This window comes from Atractosteus spatula, chromosome 14 (assembly GCF_055471065.1).
Source record: "Atractosteus spatula isolate fAtrSpa1 chromosome 14, fAtrSpa1.hap1, whole genome shotgun sequence".
In the NCBI taxonomy this organism is placed as follows: domain Eukaryota; kingdom Metazoa; phylum Chordata; class Actinopteri; order Semionotiformes; family Lepisosteidae; genus Atractosteus; species Atractosteus spatula.
The window spans coordinates 908,285-926,311 of record NC_142719.1 but is presented as its reverse complement, the minus strand read 5'-3'; the positions used below and the strand labels follow the sequence as shown (position 1 = coordinate 926,311).

At 54.3% G+C, this 18,027-nt stretch overlaps 1 protein-coding gene across 2 annotated transcripts in view; it reads left to right on the top strand.

Moving 5' to 3' along the window:
• Positions 1 to 3,464: 3,464 nt before the first annotated feature.
• Positions 3,465 to 18,027, top strand: part of kcnq4 (potassium voltage-gated channel, KQT-like subfamily, member 4) — a 35,356-nt gene continuing 20,793 nt past the window's right edge. For both annotated transcript variants that reach the window (XM_088931756.1, XM_088931755.1), the window contains exon 1: positions 3,465 to 4,733. In XM_088931756.1, the coding sequence (XP_088787882.1) occupies positions 4,432 to 4,733 (302 nt within the window). In that variant the 5' untranslated portion in view covers positions 3,465 to 4,431. The remainder of the gene's footprint in view (positions 4,734 to 18,027) is intronic.

Below are 18,027 nucleotides of genomic sequence, written 5' to 3'. Positions count from 1 at the left end.
GACAGGACGGACAGCAGCCCCTTTCCTCCTCGGCTCTGTTACTAATGTGGGGCTTCTTTCAGCAGCAGGCCTGCGTTAAGGGTGCTTGTAGTCTTCACCTCCTGCTCAGTGTGTATAGTGTGTACAGGAGCTTCCTTTCATTCTGCTCTTGCCTTACACACTCCTCTTCCAGACCGTCCTCCCCTTTAAAACAACTTGGGAAGACCCATCTGAGCAGTTCATGAGCTGAGGGCGAGCAAAGACTACGCCACCGGCACTACGGGCGCGGGGGGGTCAGAGCCCAGAGCCGAGCCGAGCCGAACCACAACGGGCTCCAGCAGCACGGCCGCAGGAGGGACCGGAGCACTGCTGGCGTCTGTCCCTCTCAGCTGGTCGCAGTCCTGTAGAAGTTCCCTCACCTGGGTGTGTTTTCATATTTTTGGGGGGCGGCAGCGAGTGTTGGTTTGTTTATTTTTCTGTCCGACACAGAGGACTTTCAGACTTCGCCAGGCTTCAGTGCGCAGCAGGCTTGTTTAGCAGCGGTAAATCCGCTGTCGCTCGTGCGCTTGGCAGTGCAGGGGAAACCAGCAGCACAAAGCTGGCTTTTCACGAAAACCGCCGTGTGGATGAGGACCAGACCGGCGCTGAAGGCCCACACTGTTGCGTAAAGACGTTGAGCAACAATCAGTCCATTAATGAGGACTGAGAGGGACTCAGCTGGCCTAATAAGGAGATCCCTGGACGCAGAGAAATGTTTTGCCAAATCCAGTAATGAGCAGGACTGATTTGATCCTCCGGTATTTGGGGGTTCAGCAAGCCGGGGAGCAGCCCTGCGGCTCTCGCCAGCCCCGAGCCCCGAACTCAAATGGGGCGGATGAGTTCCCCTCCCCCTAACCCTCGAGCAGGCCGTGCTAGCTCGGGCAGAGCAGACGAGCTGACCCGTGTCCCCAGGGCGCCCCCTGTTGTCTGTGTAAAAAGTTGCAGTTCCCAGAGGCACAAAAACACGAAATCAGTGTACCTTATAAACGAAATCGGGGGAAAAAGAAGCTCTGTAAGACTTCAGTGACTATTCCTTCAGTCCAGCGGTACCCCTGTGTGAGCCACCGAGGTTTAAACAGCCGGGCCGCTGGGGAGAGGAGAGGACAGCAGCACACGGAGATACTCGGACAGGCCGGTCTGAGACGGGCCGGCACGTTGACAGCTGCGATCGGTGCTGCCTGGGACCCACTGTAACCCGGCAAGCGGTCTGCGTATCGAGGAACGACACTAAAAGTATGAAACATGAAGGGACAGAAGGGTGTTTAATGGTCCTCTGAGGGCCGAGCCGCGCCTGAGCCTGAGCCCTGAGCCCACCTGCACCCGCCCGGTGAAGCCGAGCGGCTCTGAACGGAGAGGGCTGCTAAAGACGGGAGATTCATCTAAAAAAAAAGGAGAAATCTTTAAAGAGCAGCAGAGCCTGCGCGGGCGTGTGATGACTTACCCACCTCCTCTCTGGGAGAGAGCTGTACGACGTCCTGCGCGGAGCCGAGCGGGAGGCTCTCTCCGGGCCTCGGGCCTGGCGCTCCTGCCGCAGAGACGGTAACTACCGGCCCAGCGTGGCTTTCGCTCCGGAAGAGTGATGACGAGCTCTGCGCTCTCTAACAAGGGAGGACTGAAAGAAAATTAATGATACGGACTAATAAATTGCACTGCAGTTTTGTTTTTTTAAAACACTGAGATTCCTCTCCTGCTTGACAGCAGTGGGAAATGTGGCTGGTGTTTTAAAAACAAATCGACCCTCGGTGGATTTCAGCCTTGTCACGAGGCGATAGGCTGGTTGAAATGCTCACATCGTTCAGGTCGTGAGGTCACCCCAGCTCGTGGGGGCCCTGCAGGAGAGGAGGCTGCACCCGGGCTGGAGGCTCGGCTCTGACCGGTCCGGTCCGGTCCTGGTCCCGCAGGGCCGCTGTCCAGCAGGATTCAGAGGTCTGTGAGCTGCTCGCAGCAGAAGGAGGAGCGCTTCTGCAATGGCCGCAGAGAAAAAGCTGGCCCAGTAACCCGACAGCCCTGCAGCCTGCGAGGGCTGGACTCCTGACCCCAGGGCTGTCCAGGCGCTCAGTGTCCAGTCCTCGCAGGCTGCAGGGCTGTCGGGTTACTGGGCCAGCACTTTCTCCGCGGCCATTGCAGAAGCGCTCCTCCTCCATATCCGGGTCTGCGTCCTGCTCCTTGGCGCTGTGCCGAGCTGTGAGCACAGAGGCCGGCGGCGCAGGAGGTCGAGGGCCGGCGTCTCTCCACGGTTCTACCCCCAGCCGAGAGCGGTCCCGGGCCCGGCAGGACTCCGCCTCGCTGGCCCGACCCGGAGCGGGCCAGAGAGGAGCTCCGAGGCCCGGCTGTGCGCGAGCCCAGCGAGACGCCGGTCCGGGACAGTTTAACCTCACAGCTCCTGCTCCCACACAGCACCCTACCCTACCCTAACCCTGCACATGAAGCAGCAGGTGCAGGTTTATTCCCTGTGTCCGTTCTTCACCTGAGGAACCTCCAGGGCTGCAATGCTGGGTCTCTTTTTTTCCCCTTTTCAGCAGGAATAACCCTTTACTTGTTCTTTTCCAGCCAACGCATGCTGACGCAGCTCCCTGCTCGATCTTCATCACACAGAACGTAGGCTCACAGGTCGGTTTCACTGTCAAAGGCCTCAGACTTGGCCAGACTGTGCGCGTTGCAGGTCCAGAGTCTCCCCTCTGCTTGGACAGTGAGCGGAGGAGAGTCCAGGCAGTGTATCAGCACGGTGCCCGCTGCACACCTGAGTTACAGCTAGCGCCAGCAAACCACAAAGTGCAATACATTCAAATTCAAATCATGAAGCGCAATAAATACCGTTTGTTAAACTACACCAATTCGCCAAGACTGTTTCTTGAGCACTTTGGCCCAAACAGAGCTGTAGACGTCCCAGTGCGAGAGACAGTCTGTCCGCTGTACCGCCGAATCCGCAGTGCTGAGGAAAGCCCCTCCCTGGCCCAGCAGGGGTCAGAGGTCATCTTACTGGTCCTGTGATGAGTACTGAGCAGTGTCTGTGCAGGGGGTCCAGTCCTGGTTCTGGAGGATCAGTGTGTCTGTGCAGGGGGTCCAAGTCTCTTTACAGCAGAAGCACTAGAACTGGGCTGGGAGAAGCTGTTAAACTGCTCCAGGCACTGTAGGCCAGTAATACGCTGGGCGGAAGACCTGTAGCCACACCAGGCCCGCGGGACCAGCCCGGGAGTCCTGAGCTCGGCTCCAGCGCCGTTCCGGGGAGGGCGGAGGGAGAGCGGGGAGCCGTCAGGAGAGAGAGCGCGCCTGACACTGAACAGCTGCTCGCCCTGTAAACTAACGCCATGATGCGAAGCAGCGGCCAGTGGCGCAGCCCCGCTGTCCCTGGCGGGGGGGGGGGTGCGAGAGTGACCTCTGTGACCTCAGGCAAGCCCACCGGACCGCGACCAGCAGCGCTCCGGCGGGGCTGGGCAGGGGGCTGGTGTCCGGGCGCGTCGACGTGAGGGACTGCGCTCTCTCCTGACGGGGGTAGAGGCAGAGAGGGGGACTACACACCTCTTCCCCCTCCTCCTTCTCCTACTCCTCCTCCTCCGCCTCCCTCCTGCTTACCGAGAAACAGCAGCGCGCAGTTTCCGAGCGAGAGAGAAAGTCTTCGGACTCTCAACTCCCGTCCTGCGCTGCTCTCGCCTCGCTGGGGATCGGTGTGCGCTGTCATCTGCCCTCCGCCGGGGAGGTCCCGCCGTCACGAAGCGCCTCTTCCTCCGCCGGTCCTCCCTCGGTCCCGGGACCGGCCCGGGTGAGCCGGCGCCTCTCACGTGCCGCACTTGCGGCTGATTGCAGAAAAACCCCGATCAGTTCCGAACTTTTTTAAACCGATACGCACGCCTTAGATGTTTTCAAATACCGAGCGTAATACGTACGAACTTATCCATTGTGCCTCAATACGAGGTCGGAAGTTGTGGATGGTGTTACTTCTGTCGTACACTAAAACGTTTGCGGGTGTCCTCGTTAATGTCGTTGTTTGTATTTAACGGGCTACGAATGTGACCTGCCGATACGACACATCTGTGTTCTACGGTAACTTCGGAAGAAAAGGCAAGCGTCGGCAACGTGTTTAATTTGTCACCGCGTTCTTACAGCTGGACCGAGACATGGTAACTACAGCGATTTGGTGTGATACGGATCGTTTGAGAAATTAATCACTTGTCAGGCGTGGGAACTACTTAGTAGGAGAAAACAGACTCTCTCAGCTATGTTCGCTAAAACTGATAGAATTAGTTCCAGTTCCAGGACAGAAACACACTTACCGCTCGTTAAAGGTAGAGAATAAACAAGTCTACAATGTGGCTCAGGGAAAACTGGGGTTGAAGCGGAAAAGAAAACAGACCTTACTTAGAAATACTCAGTTTCCCTAAAGAGGGAGATCGTGATTGCGGTCATTGAGCAGCGATGGTCGGAAGTCCTTCCAACAACGGCGGCATTCGGATGCTGTCTCCGCCGGCGGCCGGGGGCGACAGGAAGCTGGAGTTCGTGGCTCTCACGGCCGTGCACACGGAGAGGAGCGAGCCGTCCACGCCGGAGCGAGGCCCCCCCTCCCACCGCACCGGACTGCTGGGGACCCCTCTGCCGGTGCCCCCCGGGTCGCGGCCGAACGGCTCCTCCAGCAGCAAGCGCTACAGGAAACTGCAGAACTGCCTGTACAACGTGCTGGAGAGACCGAGAGGATGGGCGTTCATCTACCACGCCTTCATGTGAGTTTATTATTGGTATTCTTCTTCTTCTTCTTATTATTATTATTATTATTGTTGTTGTTGTTGTTGTTGTTGTCGGTGGTTTCCGGGTGTGTTAGACGAGAACTGCACCTTGCTGTGTTAGTATCTGTAAAGAGGACTACAGTGGAGTAAGTGCAGTGTGTGATCTCCTGAAGTTGAGGGGGTGTCGTTGCACTCAGCGGAAATAATTAAACTGTGCAAACACGTCTGAGCGCCCCGTCCAGACGGCACGAAGTGAGCGACACCCGTCCTCGAAGCGCCACCCTGGTCCCGGACGGGCTGGGTATGTGGGCTCGCCGGTACCCGTCAGAGCGGCCCGAGCGCGCCTACGGGTCCGTCTTGCGGAGCGGCTCGGATATACGCTTGTCTGAAGACCTGGGTTTTTTTACGAGCAAGTTCCGGGGCGATCGTTCTGCGCAGGCGAGTCGGGCTGGGCTGTGGAGCGCCGGTCCAGTCCTGAAAAGGTCAGACTGCGCCCACAGTGCCCGCCCGGGCCGTGTCCTGGAGCAGCCTGGACTCTATATATAGGCGCATGTACAGCACGACACGGTGATTTAATGACCCCGAATTAGCAGGTCCGCATCGCAGACAGTGTGGCCCTCCTCCAGGTGAAGTATTGACCGTTCTCCCCGGAGCAGGCGTGGGGAGCAGGGGTCAGGGGTCAGGGTTCGGTCCTCGGTCCTCCAGTTGTCAAGTTCACGGGACGGGACGCAGCCGAGCCGGGATCCGGGTAGACGCGCCACGAACCTTTGACTTTCTGCCAAGCGATACAATGTTATATATACAGGTAACATATAATTATATCATCGTTGTTGTTACTAGTATTATCATCTTCAATAATAATAACAACTGCGAAATAATTCTGAAGTAACATTTGTTGAATAGTTTAGACTGTAATAAGCAGGTTTATTGATCCCTGATCCCTTCTTCAGAGCCAGACGGAGGAAGAGCGCGCGGGCGAGGAAAAGATTAATCCGGCCGGGAATTTTAAAGGCGGCGCGCTCAGTGTGCTGTGTTGCATAATTGTTTTAATTAGCTTTAAGTAGCCCCGGTAAACCAACAGAACAGCCCTTTGTGTTCAGAGGCGAGCCGAGAGTCGCAGTGCGAGGCCCGCTGCTGCGGGCGGCTCTCCTGCCGGAGCGGGGGGGGGACCGCCCGGTGAGGGAAGAGCGCTTGAACCCCGGGTCTCTGGCAGGCGGGCGGGTGTCTCTTCCGCTAGCAGGAGCTCTTAATGGACGCATTCCGCTACACGGCTGCCTTCGCCAGATCTGCGACTGTTTTATTGGTTTGTCATGAAGATGTCGGTCTTTCGATTAATCCTGGTTAAGAATTTCAGTTCAATGAAAATGTCTTTGTGTTGGACCAGACATGCAAATAAGCATTTCATTCCACTCGTGCACATGACACTGAACTGACCTGACCCGAAATGAAATTTTAGCATCCTTATGTACTGTACCCTCTAAGGATACATATTGGGCAGATTCAGAACACCATGATGAGATCACTGGACTTGAAGCACAAGCAGCTCATCACAGGCCCTACCTAAACCCCCTGGAGAAGAGAGGTCCGCTCTGAGCTGCTTTAGGACTGCTGGCCGGTCAGGGTCCGTGTCCTGCGGCCTCTCTAGACGGGATCAGCGCTGGTTCTGTGTCCCAGTGGGAGGGTTGGATTCGGCAGCCCATCCTGGAGGCCTGTCCCCTCCACACAGCTGGACCAGCAGCCATCGCCTGGCTCAGCGACTTCAGATTCCCCAAACAAGTACGACGGTCTAACTGCCAGGCACTGCTGTATACTGGGCACGTTTCTGCATTTCACTCTTCCAGCGGGTGGTGGGAGTTAGGCTCAGCAGCTGCAGTGATCAGTGATCAGCTCGCCCTTCATCCAGTCTCGGTGCTGTGTCACGCCGATAGGGCCTTATAAGGGCGAGACAGCCGTCTGTAGTCGCTGACTTTGATTAGGAGGGTGTACCTAGTACCGCTGATGAGCCACTGAGACCAGCGATGTGCCTCTCACATCCTTGAAGGTCTCAGCTCTTTGTCTTTAGCGCCTGAAGAGCTGGATCAAGTTGCTTATGTTATCTGAGCTCAGGGGAAACCTGGAGACCCTGTGTGACTCCACTGGACTCCACAGGCTGCACACGGCTTCAGTCGACTGGTCAAGGAGCTGAAGTCAGAGGTGACCAGCGCTGCCCTGCAGGGCTCTAAGGTGGCAGCAGTGTCTTCGGTCAGGGGCTGAAGGTCACTATGGTGTTGTCTAATTTAGCCCATAATCACTCGGCTCTAATCACACTAGTGCTCTGTGGGACCAGTGGTGAGAGACCACTTCCTTAACAGGTTCCTTTTGATCAGAACTAAGGGAAGTACCACTAATTAAGCACTTAATTACCTCTATCAGACAATTTACCAGGAACCGTGCTGCTGTCGATCTGTGTGAGCTGAGTCTCGGATGCTGGAGCTCAGTGTACTGCGCTGGGACACCTCAGCAGAGCTTAATAATAATAGGCTTTCAAGTGCTGTAAACGATTGCGTGAAAAATATTTTCCCCTCTGAAAAAATGTCAATGTCTGTTCTTTGGGGTTGTTTATAAGCATTGCATGTCTAATAATTAAAGCCATATAAACACACGCACAGGCCCGAACGAAAACAAGACAGAGCACGCGCCAACTCTGTACATTAGCTGAATGTGCTGCAGCCGGGGCAGGACTTAAATGCTTATCTGAATCATGTACTGTGTGACACGTAATTCATCTCGGCCACACAACAGCAGCTTACTGGGTTCAGATTGAAAACAAGAACTTGCTTGTGACCAGCTAATAAGGGCAATAGGATGAGGGTTTCTCGTTCAGCTTGCAACTTGAAAATAAAGACTCTTTTTTATATTACTGCGAATGGTGATGCAAGTTTGTCTTCGGCTCAGGTTTGGAAATGGTACTGGCCCCTGCTCAGAGGCCCAGCAGGCTCAGAATCCAGCGGAGAGCTCTGTGCCAGCTTGCACAGCAGGGCCGTGTGACTCGCGGTCACCTGTCACTGGGGCCGCTCAGCCAAACGACACTCTCCCAGGGTTTCCTCAGCACGTTCAGTGCAGTTCTATTCATTTTTGTTGCAGCTTTATATTTCTTAAAGGAAAAAAAAACACGTCAAGGTAAAATAAATAATCTGCAGTAAGCAACAGCAGCTTGTTTTTTTCTGTTGGCCCGGCTGAGATCTGTGAGCAGTTCTGGCAGTGGTGGGTCCCGGTCTGAGTGTGCTGGTTCTGGTGGAGAGGAGTGAGGCCCGGTCTGAGTCCAGTGGTTCTGGGAGAAGGGGGAGAGGCCCAGTCATTACTGTGCATTGGGAATACTGGGTCCAGCTGCCTCATTCTAACCGCATAACCTGTTAACACTGACTGCTACATCAATGGCTTAATTCTACATGAGAAGCGTCCTCCTTGTGCAGTTGATCATTAGTGGTGCTTACTCCCACATTACTCACAGGCTAATAATAGCTGGATACGTTACTTGTGTTTTGTGACCCCTAATGTAATGGGTTCTGTCCTTATTAGTAGTGGCTGTGGTGCTAGTATTCCTAATGTTACTGGCACTGGGGCAGCAGCACTACTGCTACCGCGGGTGGCTGGAAGTACCCCAGAACCCCAGTCTTGTGCTGCCCCTTGAGCGGAGAGACTGAGCCGAGCCTCTGTATCCTGCCCGGAGGGGGCTTGTAATCCCGGTCACGGCGCGGAGTGGGGCCGGGAGGCGGAGCTATCCGGCAGCTGTCTCTGGACTTGTTCCTCAGCTGTTGGGCTGCAAACAGCTTGAGAAGCAGTAAAGCCCCCGGCATTACTGACAGCGCCGCAGTGCTGTCACCGGCAGAGGTGCTAATCCTGCCACTGCAGCACGGACCAGCTGCAGCAGGGGCTGGCCTGGCCTGGCCTGGACAGAGCTGGACTGGGCTGGACAAGGCTGGTCTGGGACGGACTGCGCTGGATTGATCGCAGGGCAGGTTGTTGGAATGGTGTTGTTTTGAGAAGTGGTCCCGTGGTCCTTGGTTTCTGCAGGACTGGAGGGTCTGACGTCAGACCCTTGTCGGGGACTCTCTGGGCCGGGACGCGCTGGGCTGCTACCTGAAAATGTCCGGCTCAGTGAATTGACCCAGGACAGTTTGGAAATTGAGCAAGAGCACGCAGAGCCCCAGGGTGCTAGGTGCCTGAGTGTCAGTGTGCCGTGTCTGCTTGAGAGCTGCTGCTGTTTGAAGGGGCTGCTGAAATGGAGATGTTTTCAATTCTGAAGAGGCTCTTCAGCTCAAACAGTTTGAGATAAATACACCTCCTCCCTCCCTGCCGCGTGGGCCAGTTTCTGCCACTCTGAGTTAGAGAGACGTTCCTGAAGGAGCGGTGAAGCAGGCTCCTGCGTTAACCGCGAGGGAGCCCGCGGAGCTGGGCCGGGGGATCTCGCCCGATGTTCGGATGCAGTGCGGACAAACGGAGCTGCTGTTGCAGTCACCCTCTCCTGCTGCGGGGAAGCGGCGTCCTGGCCTCGCGGAGCTCCGAGGAGCGCCGGAATGCTGGTTCCGTACCAGGTCACTTCTCGGGAATTGGCATCGCCTCTCCTTAATAGCAGTGATACACAACCAAGGAGCGGGAATAAATGCACAGGGATTGCACATGATGGAAATCGCTTGAGTGCGTGCTGGAACCCTACCAGATTTAATAATTTAGCACCGGAGCTTTTAAAGAAGTCGTACGTCTGTCGGACGGGCTGTGTGGGATCTGTGGGGGTGAAGTGGAAAGACCAGACCCATCTGCGACAGACAGACAAACTGGCCTGCTGGGCAGTGTAAAGAGAGGTGCCCCTGCACTGCTGCTTGGCCACTCGGGTCTGAAACTGTCTCCCCGCTTTCCTCGGGCTCCTCCAGAGGGGTGGTGTCCCCCGTGCCCCACTCGTGACTCCTCTGCTCCGAGTGCCTTGGGAGAGGGAGGGCTGCGGCCTTCCTGCAGAGAGGAGTTCAGCGTCAGCGCCTGCTGTTGGCAGAGTGCCCTCTGACCCCGGTGTGCCAGAGAGGGGAGCGACGGCAGGCCCCCCCTGCACAGCTCCATTTCTCCTCTTCTCAGCACACGGAAGACGAGCAGAGAGATCTCGGGCTGTGAAGGCACCTGTGATGTGATTTAAATGCAGGATCTTAACACAGACAATAAGGGCTCACTGCAGGAGCCGTCCTCCCAGCAGGAAGAGAGAGGCACAGCCTGGGCATCAGTCTCTGTCTCTCACCCTGGTCTCTGTCTCTGTCTCCCCCCAGTCTCTGTCAGGTTCAGGGGGTCTCTCTCTCCAGGCCTTGGCAGAGCAGCTCTGACATGAAAGTCCCAGCTCAAGTGCAGTTAGAGCCATTTTAATTTATAATAGCCAGCAGTATAAACAACGTGGGAACCTCACCATGGCGACATGGAGAAAACAAACTCATAATATAGAGCGTTGTTTATAAGCACCGCCCGTTAGCGCTGTGACAGCCCAGCTGCGGGAGCATCTCCGCCTGTGAGTGATGGCTCAGACACGCAGCCCCCATGAACACTGGCCACGCTTTGTAATCCTACCTGGCCTGATGTCACGCTACAGCCTTCCTCTCCCTCCTTCACCCCCTCTCTCTATCCTCCTCTCTCTCTCTTTCTCTTCCTCTTGTTCTCTAATCGCTGACGCTGCAAAACCAGCCAACTTGCTGTGTTCTGAGAGTGGGGGAAAAAAAAAGAAAGATTAAAAACAGCAAATGAATAAAGGTCATTCTAAAAATAATCTGACAATTGTTACCCAACGAGTTTCTGCGTGTGTCTGGATCACTAATTCTCTGCGAAACCCCGTGCGTCTCTCGAGCTGGCCTCAGTAACGGGGTGGGGAAGCTCAGGGGGGTGGGACAGAACCCCAGATCGCTGCTGTAGCCAAAAACCACTGCAGACGGACGGACAACTGCTCTGCTGGGTCTGCTGCTCTCGGACCAGGCTCATTGTTCAGAGGTACCAGCCCCCAACTGGACATCTGACCCATGGTTCAGAGGTATTGGCCCCCTGGCTGGACCTCGGACCGTGGTTCAGAGATACTGGCCCTCTGACTGGACCTTTGACCCGTGGTTCTGAGTTACTGGCCCTCTGACTGGACGCGTCTATGCTCCGGTCAGTGACTTGACAATTCCAGTTGCTGCCTCGCCTCTGAGTGACCTGGGACACCCGCTCCTGGAGGAGAGATTATTCACAGACTCCTCTTTTGCAGTTTGGGGTGGTGGAAGGAGGCTCTCTGTGGGGACTTGTCCTGGCGGTCAGCTGTTATTCCTCTACAAGCAGGTCTGACGGCCTTATCTGGCCTTGGAGCCTCTGCTACAATTCACCTCTGTGGCAGTACCTTCCCACCAGAAGAGCTGAAGCTCCGAACACAGCGCGGTCCTGCCTGACCGACACGATGATGGACTGGGTGACATAACGGCTGGGCCAGTAGATTGATGATGGACTGACGGGCCAGCAGATTGATTGACAGGCCGGCTGACGGACAGGGTGACACAATAACTGACAGGCCGGCAGGTTGATTGATAGACAGACTGACCGATCGACAGGCCAGCTGACTGACGGGGTGACACCAGAGACTGTGGTGCGGAGAGCGATGTTCTGTCAGAAAATGCTGTGCGGTATTAAGACTAAGGGGTAAACTGAGGTGTAGGCAGAGGGCAGCTGATATTTTCCTAGCTGGCAGCCAGTCCTGTTGGTGCTGGTGGACTGGTCTCGTGAGGCCCAGTGGTCATGGGGGAGCGCTTTCTCCCGAAGTCCTGGCCGTGCGGCGAAAGTAAGGGGCTGGCAGTCGAGAAGCCAGTCAGCCCTCGGGCTTGTTCAGTGCCTGTATTGTTTTAATTGGTCCCATGACCCTTGTCTGACCTGTTCTTGGAGGATGGTGGGAATGGGCTCCAGCCTCGTGGATCTCCTGTCAGTGAGTGCAGAGATGGACGCTTGGCTCTTAATGCGCACCTGACCATCGCACCGCGCCGCCACACGCGCTGACGTGTCCCAGACTGCGCGGCAGAGATTCGCGGCTCTGTGCATTGTTTTGCTCAACACGGTGGCCCCACACTGACGTTATCTGCGCGCACAGGACCTCCTAATGTGGTTATCTGGAGTCGCTAAGCAAGGCTGTCGCAGGGTGTGAGGGAGTCTGTCCAGATGTCAGTAACCTCTCTGTGAGCAGAGCTTTGATCTTGGGTCAATCTCTGCTTTGATCTTATTTTTAAAAAGATCACTTGTAACAGGAAGGTAACAATTTTAAAAAGGGTTATATAGGATTTAAGAATTTAAACTTTCAATTCCTTTCCTAAGCTTCCTTCATTTACTTCACAGTCTCCTTCCCTCTTGCCCTGTTACTCTCTCCTGCGCTGAGAGAGAGGGGTACACTGAGGAGGAGTGGAGAAAGAGAGGGGTACACTGAGGAGGAGTGGAGAGAGAGGGGTACACTGAGGAGGAATGGAGAGAGAGGGGGTACACTGAGGAGGAGTGGAGAGAGAAAGGGGTACACTGAGGAGGAATGGAGAGAGAGAAAGGGGGTACACTGAGGAGGAGTGGAGAGAGAGGGGGGTACACTGAGGAGGAGTGGAGAGAGAGGGGGGTACACTGAGGAGTAGTGGACAGAGAGAGGGGTACACTGAGGAGGAGTGGAGAGAGAGGGGTACACTGAGGAGGAGTGGAGAGAGAGAGGGGTACACTGAGGAGGAATGGAGAGAGAGGGGGTACACTGAGGAGGAGTGGAGAGAGAGAGGGGTACACTGAGGAGGAATGGAGAGAGAGAAAGGGGGTACACTGAGGAGGAGTGGAGAGAGAGGGGGGTACACTGAGGAGGAATGGACAGAGAGGGAGGGGGTACACTGGGGAGGAGTGGAGAGAGAGAGAGAGAGGGGTACACAGGAGGAGTGGACAGAGAGAGAGAGGGATGTGCTGACAGCAGTGAATGGAAGCGTATTAATAATTGAGGAGAGAGGGTATTATCTCCCACTTCTGGCCTTCATGCTGCACTTTGTCTCTAATTGGTCTGGAAGAGGCATGGGGGTGGGGTGTCAGGAGAGCAGCTGGGGGCAGCCGGGCAGGGTCTGGCAGGAGTTTGAGAGTGGAGTGCTGGCTGCTGTGGTTGGCACAGGCGGTGCTGTGCCATCCTGGTCAAGCTGTGGGCGCAAGCCTGGAGGGTTCAGTCCTCCTGCTTCCCATCATGCAGCTGTATGCCCAGCTCAGTCACTGCATCTTCATAATGGTGAGGCGATGATCTATTCCAGTTCACTAACATCAGACCTGACTGTTTTTATTTACGCACACGTTTGTACACACCCGTGACCTATTTTACACACCATTCTAGATACAGATCAATTTACACACACATATGTGTATCTGTACCCTATTTACACACACTCTTGCATACACACCTAGAACCTATTAGCACACATAAATAGTTATATATACGCCAATATCCTATTTCCACAGGCTTCTAGATACAGATTTACTCGCACTCCTATATATGCACCTATAACTTATTTACATACACTCTTGTATACATACCCATAACCTGTTCACACACACACCTATATCTGTGTGAATAGAGAGTGTTTTTGGAATATTTCCCTAGGTCATGTCTGTTACTGTACCTCACCAGATGTTTTTTTAGGGCATGTTGCCCTTTTTTTTCTACTACAATTAGATATAAAAGCAATACCATCGGCATTTTAAATCTGCTACAGTAAGTATATTTTTAAACAGCAAATTAGCTGCATGTTGGTAGCTGTATTATTATTATAATATCGGGGTGGTCTGACCGAGGTCACCCTTTTCATCAAAAGCAAAAATTTTAAATCGCTTGTTTTTCTTTCTCATCTTCAGAGTTTTATAAAATAAGTTAATTCAAATTGACAATTCTTACACTTGAGTTATGTCTCCCTTTTCTTTATTTTTATCGAACTGGTCAGTTTTTGTGTTCGTTCGAGCCGGTCGCAGTCTAGCTGGACAGCAGCCAGTCGTCTCCTGCCTGCACCCTTGTGCTGGAGCTGGGACAGCAGCCGGGGGGATAGCTGATAGCTTATGTCTTGGAAAGTGATGGCAGTCTGTGGGAGAGGGTCAGTCTGTGGGAGAGGACAGCGGTCAGTCTGTGGGAAAGGGTCTGTCTGCGTAGAGGACGGTGGTCAGTCTGTGGGAGAGGGTCAGTCGGTGTAGAGGACAGCGGTCAGTCTGTGGGAAAGGGTCTGTCTGTGTAGAGGACGGTGGTCAGTCTGTGGGAGAGGGTCAGTCTGTGTAGAGGAATGTGGTCAGTCCGTGGGAGAGGACAGCGGTCAGTCTGTGGGAAAGGGTCAGTCGGTGTAGAGGACAGCGGTCAGTCTGTGGGAAAGGGTCTGTCTGTGTAGAGGACGGTGGTCAGTCTGTGGGAGAGGGTCAGTCTGTGTAGAGGAATGTGGTCAGTCCGTGGGAGAGGACAGCGGTCAGTCTGTGGGAAAGGGTCAGTCGGTGTAGAGGACAGCGGTCAGTCTGTGGGAAAGGGTCTGTCTGTGTAGAGGACGGTGGTCAGTCTGTGGGAGAGGGTCAGTCTGTGTAGAGGAATGTGGTCAGTCCGTGGGAGAGGACAGCGGTCAGTCTGTGGGAAAGGGTCTGTCTGCGTAGAGGACGGTGGTCAGTCTGTGTAGAGGATTGTGGTCAGTCCGTGGGAGAGGACAGCGGTCAGTCTGTGGGAGAGGACGGTGGTCAGTCTGTGTAGAGGAATGTGGTCAGTCCGTGGGAGAGGACAGCGGTCAGTCTGTGGGAAAGGGTCAGTCTGTGTAGAGGACAGCGGTCAGTCTGTGGGAAAGGGCCTGTCTGTGTAGAGGACAGTGGTCAGTCTGTGGGAGAGGGTCAGTCTGTGTAGAGGAATGTGGTCAGTCCGTGGGAGAGGACAGCGGTCAGTCTGTGGGAAAGGGTCAGTCTGTGTAGAGGACAGCGGTCAGTCTGTGTAGAGGAATGTGGTCAGTCCGTGGGAGAGGACAGCGGTCAGTCTGTGGGAGAGGGTCAGTCTGTGGGAGAGAGGAGAGAAACTGAATGTCCTTGTTCTTTTAATAAAATGCTCAGATGTTTTTAAGATGTTGTACAAGTCTTTCCTCTACTACTGAACAATTAATAAATGAATAATCAATTTGCAAAGCTGATTTGGAGCCAAAATGCCCATTACTGCCTACACAGCCTGTCCCAGGCTCAGCGGGAAGGCAAGTGCTCCGATGTTGTTCTTCTCCAAATGTACAAGAGTACACATGTCAGGCAATTAAAGCTGAATAAAAATCTCCTTTAAACCACATTAGCTAATTAACCCCAATTAATTCCAACTAATCCATTCACCTCTAATTGCTTCCCATTTAAGCCAATAAATTATTTACAGCCTGCATGCAATAGGAAACGGTGAAATAATGTCGTAGTAAGAGCTAGTTTTGCCTGGGAGCGAAGAATGGGAAGACGTTGTGCTTGTGAACAGTAAGTAGCTTGTTTTATATTTTATGTGAGGGTAATTGGATCATTTCCCATGATGAGATAAAAACCTGGAAGAAACCTGGGAAAATTGGATTCCCAAGAGGAATTCACTCCTCCCCAACCTCTTAACAGCTTAATTAAATCTTTAATTGACTCGATAGGTCCCAAGCCGCTGACTACCAGGCCTGTACGAACTCGCTTTCTGGGCTGCGTTCCGAGGGGTTTGACAGGGAGGAGTCGGGGATGGGCAGGGTCGGCCAAGACGAGCTGAAGGGAGCTGGCGCTGTCCCGCGGGTCTGCGGGAGGTGTCAGGTTCTGCTGATGAGACACACCTGCCCCCGGGCCCCGACTGTCTGCCCTTCACCCGCGGCGATGCTCGTCTCCTAGCAGTGCACTGATAACTGGAATTAAGATTTCTTTAACGAGGCTTTGAACCAGCTTCTGCTGATCTTCCAAGTGTAATGCCTGTATCTGTGATACGGCTAATGAGATGACCCGACTGCTGGCCAGGATGGGTCATTCCTGCCTGTATGTGCAGCAGGAGGTGCTGGCTGCACTCGTCCCGGAGGTGAGGGCTGGTGTGCACGTGTGTGCATGATTGCGTATGAGTGTAGCGGTATGTGCGTGTGTAACCTTAGCTGCTGCAGGCACATTTCTGCTGTGTTGGTCAGTTGATACCACCTTGTTGTGACAGTCTAACTTTAGATTTGCAAAATCAGTAAGAACTATTTCCAACCCGCTCAATAGTTCGTCCCAGATTCCTGTTTTATTTATTTTTTTGATGATTACATAAAAAAAATCCCCACATGTCCCGCCTTCCTTCCAGGAAGAGCTCCAGCAGATTGTATCTTTAACAGAGACTCCCTTTGCGGAGCAGGCTGAGCCATTCCAGGCTGGAGTAAATACAGTACCGGGGCCTGGACGGGTTCAGAAAGGAAGCTGTAGATTTGTTTTCAGGGCCGTGCTGTATCACAGAGGTCTTGCCCTAGCATTGCTGCTCTCTCGAAGTGGATCCCCAGATCTGGAACGGCCTTGCTCTTTTTTTGGAGTGGATCCCCACATTGTGAGCGGCCCTGCTCTCTCAGAGTAGGTCTCCGTGTCAGAGTAGATCCCGGGGCCCTGCTCTCTGGGAGTGGATCCCTGCGTCTCGAGCAGCCCCGCTACAGGCCGTCACTCCCACACTCGCCCTGGTGCTGCGATGTCGCAGTTCGCACCCTCTCCAGAGTCCTGACGTGTGGGAGAGGCCGTGTCCGGAAGCAGGCAGGAAGTGTGGGACAGTGCTTCTCCGTCTCTGGCTTTCCTCTCCATCTGCTGCCACAGCATCCCGCTCCCTCCTCGCGCTCTCCTGTTCCCGAGCGTCAGCAGGATTCTGCTCTTTCTTTTCGTAAACCAAAAGCTGAGACGTCAGGGTTTCCCCCCCTTCCTTCAAGTCCGCTGTGTTTGTCTCTCTCTCGTGTTCCACCTGCAGTGTAAGCAGAGGTGAGGGACATCAATCACCGGCCGCTCTGCACCGTGCCGAGCGCCGGGCGCGGACCCCAAGGGTGCGAGGGAGCTGGGGGGGGGACTGCAGGCTCCCGGAACATTGATGGAAGTGCCTCGTGCCTCTGACCCGCTGTGCGCCTGAGCGCTCCGGCATCGCTCCTGCCCTGCTGCCGGGAGTCCGTGAGCAGCGAGATCTGTGGGGCAGGTCTGGCCGCAGGGCAATGAGACAGAGGCCTCATTGGAGCGGAGTGGGCTAGTGGGCACCAGGCCCCACAGGATTGGGCTGGCACGCTCGACACCTGGAGCTGCGCTGAGGTTGCCGCGGTGACAGGGTACCAGCGGACAGAGAGAGGGGCAGGAGCCAGAAAAGCCGTGTGACCTCAGGCTCACGCCATGGGGAACAGGTGCACATGACTCTCCTCTGCACATGACACGCACACCGCTGGGCAGCAGGGTGAGACGGGCTGGGCAGCTCAGGTCCAGGCTGTGAGAGCTTTTCCTTCCTTATACAGCAACACAATTCCACAGTGAGCCGCTATTGAAATTGTAGGCATTTGGATTTGAGGTGCCAGTTAATCCCCATTATCTGTATTTTGGATCACAAAGTGGTCTTTTATGTAGAGGAGAACGGACGATGCTGCTGATGAGAAACATTTGGTCATAAGGCAGCTGGACATGTTGCATCCGCTACAACATTCATACAGGCTGCTGCTGTGGAGTTTACCTGCGGGCTGTTTGAGAGCTGAGAGCTGCAGACGTTAAATGCCAGGCCTGGAGTCTTCTCACCAGCCTGAGCTGTATTAGCTCCTGCTGGCATGATGGCAGAAAAAACATTCTCGTGGGCTTTTGAGTAGAACTCCTATTGCACTTCCTGCTTTTGTCTAAAACGTTTGCACAGCAGAGGATCGAACTCTAGGTTTCTAGGATCTGCTGATCCTGATCTTTCACATGCTGTCCAGCCTGCTGCCTGTGGCACAGGGAGAGAGAAGACACAGGGTCTAGAGCAGACGCAGAGCGGATTCTCTTCTGTCTCTCACCCTGGTCCGTAGGAGGAATGTACTTCTGTTCATTCTCTGTTCATTCTGTTCTGAGTCTTGTTCTTCTTGACACTCAGACCCTGTCAAGGCTTGTGTTACATGTTTATCATCAGTGAATTGTTCCTGTTCCCTTGAGAAAATCACTGGGAATATTTGCTGCTCTTCGCCAGGCAGTCACTCACCAGACTTCTGTGTGTTTTCAACGTCTCTAATGCTGCGTCCAGAGACCAGAAAGCTGCAATAATGTGCTTCACCTCCGGAGGGAATGTTGCTGATGTTGTTGTTTG